At 22.9% G+C, this 11,807-nt stretch overlaps 2 protein-coding genes across 2 annotated transcripts; one reads left to right on the forward strand and one right to left on the reverse strand.

The window, feature by feature from the left end:
• Nucleotides 1–5,932: 5,932 nt before the first annotated feature.
• DICPUDRAFT_72163 (uncharacterized protein) lies at nucleotides 5,933–6,853 on the forward strand. The gene is made up of 3 exons (XM_003286772.1): nucleotides 5,933–6,225; nucleotides 6,367–6,373; nucleotides 6,422–6,853. The coding sequence occupies exons 1-3, from the start codon at nucleotides 5,989–5,991 to the stop codon at nucleotides 6,799–6,801; spliced, it is 624 nt and encodes a 207-aa protein (XP_003286820.1). The 5' UTR covers nucleotides 5,933–5,988; the 3' UTR covers nucleotides 6,802–6,853.
• Nucleotides 6,854–10,041: 3,188 nt separating this feature from the next.
• DICPUDRAFT_150840 (uncharacterized protein) lies at nucleotides 10,042–11,500 on the reverse strand (the record flags this gene model as incomplete). The annotated part of the gene is made up of 2 exons (XM_003286787.1): nucleotides 10,042–10,703; nucleotides 10,765–11,500. 2 exons carry the CDS (start codon nucleotides 11,498–11,500, stop codon nucleotides 10,042–10,044), a joined length of 1,398 nt encoding a protein of 465 aa, XP_003286835.1.
• Nucleotides 11,501–11,807: the final 307 nt, after the last annotated feature.

An 11,807-nucleotide genomic window follows, 5' to 3' on the forward strand; every position in this document is an offset into this window, starting at 1 on the left:
ATATTTTTAAATAGACAAATATCTGATCCGTTCGGTAATGGTGCAGCGGGTCAGTTTACACTAAAACAAGGTTCACCTTTTAAAGATGCTCAACAACAACAGCAAAAAAAAAAACAACAACCAAATTTAAATCAGAATCGTTCTCGTGTTTTAAATATTAATAACAAACCAATTATAGAAGATGATATAGTTTTTGATGACGATTTTTTCAATGAAGATAGCAATGATAATAATAGCGATAATATAGGTGATGGTAGCAGTTCATCAATTCCAAAGGATATGGATATAGATTCACCTACTAGCAGTAATAGTCCAATAAACACCACCATAACAACAAATAATAGTTTTAACCAACCTATAATAATTGATGATGATTTAGATTTAGATATGGATGATGTTAATTTTGATGATATTCCACTCCCCACAAACCCAAAGCCGGTACAACCAAAACCAACAATTGTTTCATCATTAAAACCATCATTACCTCCAAAACCTATATTACCACCAAAGCCAATATTTACACCAACCAAACCAATTTCAAATTATAAACAAACAAATAGTTATTCATTTAAAAATCCAAATAAACCAAAAAAATTTTCACCCTATTTACCAGAAGGATTTGAATATTCAGATGATGCATTAAATGAAACACCACCAATTATTAATGAAAAAGAAATTCATGAATTTTTATATCCAAAAGAGAATATAAGAGTATATCAGTTACAGTTTGTTCAAGATGCAGTTTTAGAAAATTCCTTAATTTGTTTACCAACTGGTTTAGGTAAAACTTTCATTGCAAATATACTTATTTTAAATTATTATCGTTGGTTTCCCAATTCAAAACTAATATTTTTAGTTCACACTAAATCTTTGGTACATCAACAAATCGAAGCATTTCATCGGGATACGGGCATCAGCAAAAGAGAGTCTATTTTTTTTACAGGATCAACCGTCTCAAAAGATAAAAGAAAACCACTCTGGCAAACTAAAAGAATATTTTTTTCAACACCTCAAATTCTAGCAAATGATATAGATAGTGGTGACTGTGATGCATCAAATATTCGTTGTGTTGTTATTGATGAGGCTCATCGTGCAAAAGGTTCTTATGACTATTGCACAAGTATAAAAAAAGTTTGTTCAAAAACTAAATACTTTAGAGTTTTAGCTCTTACAGCAACTCCCGGTAATAAAGTTCAAGATATTCAAAAAGTTATAGATAATTTATTAATTACCCAAATGGATGTAAGAAATGAGAGATCTGATGATGTGGTGCCATATATCCAAAAAAAAAATGTTGATGTTATTGTTGTTCAATTTTCAGATACACTAAAAGGATTAATCAATAAAATGAAATTATTTATGCAACCATCCATAAGCCAATTAAATAAAGATAATATCACCCAAATAACGGACCCAGATAAAATCTCCACAACTTTTATTTTAAATCAACAAAAAAGAATTCAAAGCTTAACACAATATAATGTAGGTCACATTAAATTTAATAATATTATTTTTTTAATTTGTTATCTTACTGATAGTTGCTTTTTTTAAACAGCCTAAATATTTTCAAACCCAAAAAGATTTATCAATTTTAAATTTTTTATATCAATCTTATTATTTATTAAAATCACATGGTTTAAAATCATTTTATGAAAAAATTACAAACGACCAGTCATCTAAAAGTGTCGAATCTTTAAAAAACAAAAACCAAAGTTGGAAAATGTTTGTGAACGAAGTTGACGAAATTATTAAAAAAGGTGTGTTTTATCATGATAAACTTATTAAATTAAATCAGGTGGTTAATGATCACTTTGAAAACAATTCTCCAAAAACTTCAAAAATTATGATATTTTGTCAATTTAGAAATGGTGTACAGTAAGTATAAACTAACAAATATTATAAAATTAGTATCATTGTTTCCTCATCCTAACTTTTTTAACATTTTAGAGAAATTATTGAATACATGAATAAATTCAAAAGTTCGAATGATATTCACATCTCCCCATTTCATGGTCAATCAGGGGATAAGATTTCTAAAGGTATGGGTCAAAAAGATCAATTAAAAGTGTTGGATAGATTTAAAAATGGTAGTGTTAACGTTTTAGTATCAACCTGTGTTGGCGAAGAAGGTTTAGATATTGGCGAAGTCGATCTAGTTATCTGTTTTGATGTTCAACAATCTCCATTAAAGAATACCCAAAGAACTGGTAGAACAGGAAGAAAAAGAGAAGGAAGATGTGTATTTTTATTGGGCGAAGGTTATGAAGAAGGAATTTATCAAGCTTCCTTGGAGAAATTGGACCAATATAATAGTTTTAAAGAAACAGATTTCACTTTTCATAACTGCCAAAGAATGATACCGAATGGTATTACTCCAACCCCAAAGTACTTTGAAGTTGTGCCTCTTGAAGAAGATGATCACCATGAACAAAAAAAAAAAAAAAAAGATAAAACTGTTGATGACTTTTTTAATAAACAAACATCAACAAAAATCAAATCAACAAAGAAATCCTCCTCTTCAATCAATTATTTATCAAAAAATGATTTGGCTTATTTAGAAAATAAATACTCACCAATCATAAATCATAATACAACTTTTGATTGGAAATCAGTTTTAAAAAACCAATCAAGCACAATTACTCCAACAGATAAGATATCTCATTCAATTAAAACCGAATTATATGACTTTATTGGGAAGAAAGGTTTAAATTTACTATTCAGCTCAATTCCTGGATTTAATAATCAATATAAAACAACAGCCCATCACTTTCAAGATAATGAATATAATAAAGAGGAAATCGATGTGCAAAAATTTGATTATGAAAATCAAGGGTTTGATATTTCATTTAGCCAAGATGATCTTTCAAATCTATCAAAATCTTTTAATACAATCGAAAAAAATTTTGTTCCATTTATAAGAAATTATTCAAATCCAACCGAGAATGTAGTCCTGTTACCAAATCTTCCTCCAAATGATTTCGTTTTCAATTTTGAAAATTTTTTTCAATCTATGAATATAAATGAAACAAAAAATATCCAACCAGATATTATCTTAACAAACAAAACAAAAAAGGAATATAATAACAAAAACATTGAACAAATTTCAAAAAGAAAAGAGTTCAGAGAAAACGACATAATAAAAGGAACAAAGAAATCAATTAACGAATCAATTCAAATAGAAAAAACAAATAAAGAGATTCAAAATGATATTCCAAAACAATTCAGTTCAACCAAAAATACAATTAATTTTAATGAAAAAACAAAAAAAGATGAAGTGAAACAAAAAAAAGAAATTATCCCAATTGGAAATGAACACACCAAATCAAAATTCTTTAATACAGATATTAACTTTGAAGAAGAAAATGAATTGATTAATAAGTCGGTTGAAATAGCGGATAAACATGAATCAGCAAACAATGAGATAGATAAAAATTATAAACCAACAAATTATTTAGATTCAAGTTTTGAAAACCAAAAATTTTTAAACTCAAAAATAGTTCAAAACAAATTTAAAGTATCTCCACTTTCTCAATCACCAACCAAAATTTCTAAAAAAAATAAAAAGAAATTAAATAATTTAGATAGCAGTGAAGACGAAAAGCAGTTTATCAAAAAAAATAATAAAAAACAATCACCAATTATAGTTTCAAATAAATTTGAGGAATTAAAATCATCACCCAAATCACCAATTAAAAAACAAAAAATATCAAAGAAAAAAACAAATGTAAATTGTTATTTTTATGAAGATTCAGAAGCGGAGGAAGATGAAGACTTTGATCCAAGAGTTGGAAATTATGAGGATAGCGATGAAGAAGAAAACAGCGAAGATGACGACTATGATTTAAATGACTCTTTTATTGATGACCTTTCATCACAATCTCAAAATACCAAGGATTTAAAAAGAAAAAGAAAAAATATTTATGCCCAAACAAAGCTCTCGCAAAATCCAATTTTTAACAACAAATCTTATAAACTTTTTGGGGGTGTCATTGAAAAATTTGGTGCATATAGTGACGAAGAAGCCCTCGATGACCATTCAAATAGTAGTTTTAGCGATAATGAAGAGTCAGATGAATCATGTAATAGCTTGGACAAAGAATTATTTAAAAAAGATAAAGAAAAGAAAAAAGTTTTTAATATCTAAATAAAAAAATTGTATTTATATTTATAATGAATATTTAATGTAAAAGTATTTTTATAAATATAATATATTTATATATATATAATGAATACCATTTATATTTAAAATTCTTGGCAATCGAGTGAACTTTTTATTGAGTTAATTAGATATATCATAATATTCTACAAATTAAACGATGTATATTCTAATTTGATTATGATTCAACTTAAAAAAATATCCAGATAGTAAAATTATGAAGGATTAAATTGAAATGGTTATATTTTTGAGGTTTTTTAAAAAAAATTGAATTTTTTTTTTTTTTCGAATATTTTATGAAATTTTTTTTTTTTTTTTGAAATTTTAACATTTAAAAATATCAATATTTTATTTTATATTTTTTTAAAAAATTTAAATTTTTACAAATACATCAAAACACTCTTAAATTTTTTTTTTTATTGACTTTTTATTTTTCAATTTTATTATTATTATTTATTTATTTATTTATTAATTTTCTCAAAACATATTTTTTTTAAACAAAAAATTAATTTTTATTTTATATTAATATATTTAAAATTAAATTTATATAGAGAAAGCACACGGAATCTTTTCTATAGAAAAAAAACAATATGAAATACATCTAGAAGAATTTAAAAAAATTTTTGAAGGAAATAAAGATGAAAACGATAGTAAAAAAAGTTTAAAGGTTTTAGAAAGGTAAGTTTTTATATATTAATTATTTAAAAAAAAAATATTTGTTGTTGATTTCTAATTAAATAAAATTTATAATTGTAGATACCTTACAACATTATATGTGGTATCATCAAATCTTCCATTTTCGGTAGTAGAAAATGAGTCCTTCCGAAAATTAATTCTTCTTCTAAATCCAAAAGCTCAATTGTTTAGTGGCAATACCATCAAAAAATCTGGAATGGATATATTTGAATTATATAAAGATCAATTAAAAAATAAATTTAAAAATCACAATCAAAGTACTGTTGACACTGTATTAATTGATGCCACTTCAGGAAATACCACTGGTTTTGGTATTGCACTTCAGTGGTATGAAAAAGAAAAATGTAATCAAATATTAATTGATTTTATACAAACTCCTGATTGTACTGGTGCCACCTATGCCCAATCAGTATTTAATTCAATTATCGAAAGATGTGGTGATGAAGTTTTATCAAGAGTTGCCCATTCAATGGGTGATAATGCAAATGTGAATACATGTTTTGCTAGAGAATTTAAAATTTTATTAAATGATCGATTTGGAGGAAAAAGTTTATACATGGAAGAAAACCATGTTGGTTGTTTGGCCCATATATTAAATTTGGTGGTAAAAGAGATAACCTCATCTCTTGAACTTGTTGATGAAAACAATAGTGAAGATCCAAATTTATTTTATATAATTTTTAAAAGATTTATGACAAAATTAAAAATTAAACAAATTGAAAACCAATTTAATTCAACTTGTGTTAATAATAATATAAAATTTCAAAAAATGTCACATTTTGATAACGATCAAAGGTTCAATGCTTTTTATACAAATTTAGTAAAAATTCAATCAATGGAAGAAGCAATCCTCGATGTCAATTTTTCAAATTATTTTAATGGTTTAAAATATGGGGCAAAATTATTATCCAAATAAACATCATTTTTTTCAATTGAAATTATTTTTAGAGATATATGAATTGTTTTATAATTGCACGTTAGCTCAATCATGTTTTCAAGCAAATATTTCCACTGCTTGGGTTCAAATTAATATGATTTTTGATAAATTCGATTTATTAAAACAACGATTGAAAGGTCATGATCTATTAATTCATATAGAAAAAGGTATTGCTGTATTATCGAAATATTATTCTAAAATGGATGACAAAGTTAGAAATGAAAAATTTTACAATTCATATTTAATAGATCCATTTTATAAAGGTTTAATGTTTAAACATCCAACTTGGAATCAAGGTTGGAAGACAGCAATAGATACTTTAAATCAACATTTTTCAAGGTTACCAGTTAGCTATATTGAAAATCACCTTAGATCATTAAATCTTAGTCAATCTTTGTATCAAAATCAAAATCAAAATCAAAATCAAAATCAAAATATTAGTAGTAATAATAATTATTCAAATAATGGCTTTTTTAACTACTCCAATGATTTAAATAATAATGATGATGATGATAATAATAATAATAATAATAATAATAATAATAATAATAATAATAATAATAATAATAATGATAAAAAAAATAGTTCAATATTATTATATTTAGATAAACAACATATTTCCAGCAACTTGGATAAAAAAAAATCAAATAAAAGCCAAAAAGAATCAAAAATGGAATATTACTCAAGATTGTTCAATTCAGAGTTGGATGAATTTTTAAATAGAGATAGATTATCACGTGAAGATAATATAAAATCTTTTTGGTCGGTAAACAAATATATTTTTCCAATCATATATCTATATCAATATATTTATATGAGTATACCTGCCTCAAATATCACCTTAGAAAGATATTTTTCAGATTTGCCAGATATCAAAACTAAAAATCGAAGTGCTCTAAAGTTTGAAACTATCCAAGCATTACTGTTGGTACGAAATTGGTTTAATTATGGTAATTTCCATCATTCAACAATTACCACTATATTAAACCATTTGATGGATAATGATATTTAATTGTTAATCATTTTTATTATAAAAAATAAATAAAAAAAAATAAAATTTTAATTTAATTGTATTTTATTGTTTTTTTATTTCATTGTTTTTTATTTAATTTAATTTTTATTATATTTTATTTATTTTTAATTTTGATTTTAGATTTTAGATTTTAGATTTTAGATTTTTTATTTTAAAAATATTATTTTTTATTTTTTATTTTTTATTTTTTATTTTTTTTTTATTTAAGATTTAGGATTAAAAATTTAAAAAATTTGAAATAATCTAAACTATTTATTATAGTTATTATAAAAATATAATTATAAAAAAAAAAAAATAATAAAAAAAAATAAAAAATAAAAAAAAATATTTTTAAAATATAAAATTTTTTATTTTAGATTTATAGTTTAAAAAATATGAAATAATCTAAATTATTTATTATAGTTATTATAAAAATAAAATATTATAATTATTATTACAAAAAAATTATTTTTTTTATGTATTTGTTATATATAAATTATTTTCCAATATTATTTTTAAAAACCTAGGTTAATATGGGTAGTTATAGTTAAAAACAAATTAATTATCCATGGATCAAACCCCATGGGTTAGGGCATTAATACCTACAGCTAATTACCTGTGAGATCGCAGTTAATACCCATTTCGAGCTTTAGTATTATTAGTTTATAATAAAAAATTTAAAACTTACATTTTAGTGTTTTTAAATCTAAAGGAATGTCAAGTACTTCTAAATAACTGTTTGTTAGATCTTTGATTGAGTCGAGATTATTTTCTTGAATTATTAATTGAGTATCTTTATATTCTGGTAAGTTTTTATTATTTATATTTGATAAAAGATTGTTACATTGATGATTGTGTTTTAAAAGTTTAATAAATTCATTATCAATACAGTATTTTCAAGATTGTTTTGACCGGGTATGATCAATAATTTTAATTCTTGTGTAAATCCTGTATTTTTAATTTTTATTTTATCAATAAAAGGCAAATATATATAAAAAATAATGTATTTTTTAAAATACTGTCTTTTTATTTTTTATATTTTTTTTTATTTTTTTTTTTATTTTTTTTTTATTTTCTTTATAAAAAAAAATAGGTCAAATCTTTACTGAATTGGATTCAGGTGATCAACAATTAAAGGTATTTTGATAAATTATGCATTAAATGATCCTATTCAACTCAAAAAATATCCAGAGAGTAAAATAAGTATGAAAGATTAAATTGAATTGGTTAAAAAAAATTTATTATCAAACGAGATATATCATAATATTCTACAAATTAAACGATATCTTCTGAAGAATTATAATAAATAAATTTTAAATAACACAATAATAAGTTCACTCCATTGCCAAGTTATTACATTTTGAAGTTTGAAATATAAGCCTTATCGCACAAAAAAAGTAAAGAGGTAAAGATATCAATGGGCCATACAATTTAGTGACTCACAGTGGAATTTTGGAAAAGGGTAGTTTTTGCAGATGAAACTTGATTTGAACTATATTTTTATTAATTGGAAATTAAAAAATAGATTTAAGGTTAAAGATAACATTCAAATAATATTCTATCAAGAAAGAGACCAACTGGAGTTTCTGTGAATACATGTTAATTTTCTTCTATGAGAGGTGCAGGTTCGATACAATTTTTTTTATATTAATACAAATAGATGACATATTTTATGGTACTGATTGATAAGTATGGTCCCAAGCTTGGCGAATATTGCTTTAATGTTTAAGATATTAATGATTTACAAGATAACTTTCCAATTAATAGTTTAGAAATTTTTCAAAATTTTTACAAAATAAATAGAATTGATGTCATATTGATCCCAAAATACTCTATAGACCTCATAATTATTGAAAATTTATTGTGAGTGTTAAAATACGTTTGATTCATAAGATTATAGGGTATTCTCAAGTGGATTTTAAAGATTTATTTGAGAAAAATATGTATAGTAATTAACAAGAAAATATTATTAATTTATATCAACCAATCCCAAAAAAAATTAAAGAAATAATTTTAAATAGAGGTGTTTTAACAAAATATTGAAAATTTTAAATATTTTATAAATAAAAAAAATTTTATATTTTTATTTTATCAACAACTATCTTTTTTTTTATTTTATAATTCAATATCTTGAATTTTAAGCAATCTGATTATTTTTATTTTGTTATTTCTGATAAATCATATTTGTAGTAATTATTTATTTGTATGTATGTAAAGGTTTTTACACTTTATTAACCATCGTACGTATTGAATTTCGTTCATTGTACAATTGGATCTGCTCCTTCTGATCTCATGAGTTTTTGAACGAAATGATTGAAGTGTCTCCCAAGATCACAGGCCAATCTCACTACTTTGTTGATTTTCTTTTGCTCTTAAACCCCGATTTCCCGTTTCCTGAATCCTTATTATTGCTACTGTAACCATTATTATTCTTTATCTTCAGGAATAATAAAATTATTTTCATCTAATTTGGGAAAACACCCTTTAAAATCATATTTAATTACCTCTTTCTTTTCTTCATTATCTCTTATTTGAGGTTCTTGAAAAACTTTTTTTGTTGGTTTAGTCGAGACCGATGTTAATTTTGTTATTGTTGTTTTTGATCGTATTGATCTTTTAATTTTTGATTCCATTTCTTTATTTCATAACAAAATAAATAATAAAAATCAATTTATTTGTAAAGATAAAAAAAATTAAAAAAATAAAATTAAAAAAAAAAATAATTTTCCTTTGAATTTATAAAAACATTTTTTTCCTTTTTATAAATTTTAAATTACAGAGAATTTAAAAATAAACAGAAGAGAGTTTTGTTGTGGATAAAAAAATTTTAAAAATTAATATCCAATGGATAAAAAATTCCAGGTGATACAAAAAAAAAAATAAACAATGATAATTTTTGAACTCTTCTTTTTTATGTTTAAAATTATAAAGAATAAATATTTTGTTTTATGTTTGAAATGCCAGCATCTAAATAATAGAAATTATAATCAAAATATAAGAACAGTGAATGATTGGAATTGTGCCAGCACAATTGATATTTGATGTTATATAAATACAACCATTCTATGGTGGGTGGTATAAAATTAAGTGATTGATCAAAAAATAAAACCCATTTTAAAATAAAAATTTATTCTAATAAATCTTAAAAATTGTTTTCTTTTTTATGTTTAAATATAATTTTTACAAACAAAAAATATAATTTTATAGATAGAGATTATTTCTTTTAAATATTATTTTATTTTATTTAGATTTTAGATGTTTGTAAGTGGATAAATAAGAAATTTTTTGCTTGGGGTTTGAAATGGAGTCATTGTCTAAAGGATAGTCCACATCGCCTATTTGAATATAAGTTATAGAGTCAGGGATAATACCTTTTGTAATACGTTGAGAAAAACCATGACCAAATATAAGAAAAGTTAAATGATTTGGAATTGAGCCAGGTTTTAATTGATACTTGATGTTATGTAAATTCAACCTTTGTACGGTGGGTGGTATAAAATCAAGTGGTTGGTCAAAGCCATCAAGTAAATATAAATGTGTAACTGTTGCTGGAATTGAATCAGGTGTTAATTGATACTTGATGTTATGTAAATACAAGTATTGTACGGTGGGTGGTATAAAATTAAGTGGTTGATTAAAGCCATCAAGTAAATATAAATGTGTAACTGTTGCTGGAATTGAATCAGGTGTTAATTGATACTTGATGTTTTGTAAATACAAGTATTGTACGGTGGGTGGTATAAAATTAAGTGGTTGATCAAAGCCATCAAGTAATAATAAATGTGTAACTGTTGCTGGAATAGTTTTGGGTAAACATTCGATAGGTCCAATAGCAAGATTTATAATTTCTAAATGACTAATATCACACCCTTCTTGGTAAATTGTAAATTCTTTATTATAAACTTTATTAAAAGGAATTAATTCAAGTATTATTAGTTTAAAAATAAAAATTTTAAAACTTACATTTTAGTGTTTTTAAATCTAAAGGAATATCAATTACTTCTAAATAGCTGTTTATTAGATCTTTGATTGAGTCAAGATTATTTTCTTGAATTATTAATTGAGTATCTTTATATTCTGGTAAGCTATTATTATTTATATTTGATAAAAGATTGTTACATTGATGATTGTGTTTTAAAAGTTTAATAAATTCATTATTATTATTATTAACATCATCATCATTATTATTAACATCATCATTATTATTATTAATATCATTATTAAATTTAATAGCATTATTAATTATATTATTATTTTTTTCTATTATTGTTGTTATTATATTATTTATATCTGTATTTTTATTTAATTTAGTTGTTAATAATAATTTGACATCAATTTCTTTTGCATTGATAATATTTAAAAAAAAATCTCTTAACTCCTTAAATATTTTAAAAGCTTTTTCAAAATTCTTTGTATGGTTATCATTAATTTGTTTAAAGTGGTTGTTTGATTCTTCCAATATTTTTTTATTATTTTCTAAATAGTTGTTTAGTTTTGGTATTGTTTGATCATTAAATTCTTGTTGTATTTGATTTCTTAAATGTATATCATTTAATTTTTTGAATGTATGGCCACGGTGACCATCGTTAATACAATCAATACAGACAGGAATATAGTTTGGACAATTTGAGCATATAAAAACAATATCTTGATATGGATGATTAAAGCATTTATTATCATATTGTTGATTATTGGACATTATTTATTTTCAGGATTTAATTTTAGTTTTTTAGAATTATAAATTTAATAAATTGTATTTTATTATATATTTATAATTTATAATTTGGATAAAAAATTTAAAATAAAAAAAAATAAAAAAATTTAAAAAAATAAAAAAATTTGAAAAAATAAAAAAATTAAAATTTTTTTTTTTACAAATTAAGAGACTTAAGTTTATAAAAATTGTGGACTTAATTTTTTTTTTTTGCAAAAAATAATTTTATTTTTTTTAAATTTTTTTTAAAATAATTAAAATTTTATCCACAACACAAAATATTTATGTTTGT

This window comes from Dictyostelium purpureum, assembly GCF_000190715.1.
Source record: "Dictyostelium purpureum unplaced genomic scaffold DICPUscaffold_80, whole genome shotgun sequence".
In the NCBI taxonomy this organism is placed as follows: Eukaryota; Evosea; class Eumycetozoa; order Dictyosteliales; family Dictyosteliaceae; genus Dictyostelium; species Dictyostelium purpureum.

Excerpts from the sequence above, each read along its gene's own strand:
- DICPUDRAFT_72163 (XM_003286772.1), top strand. The coding sequence starts at position 5,989 with ATGGATGACAAAGTTAGAAATGAAAAATTTTACAATTCATATTTAATA.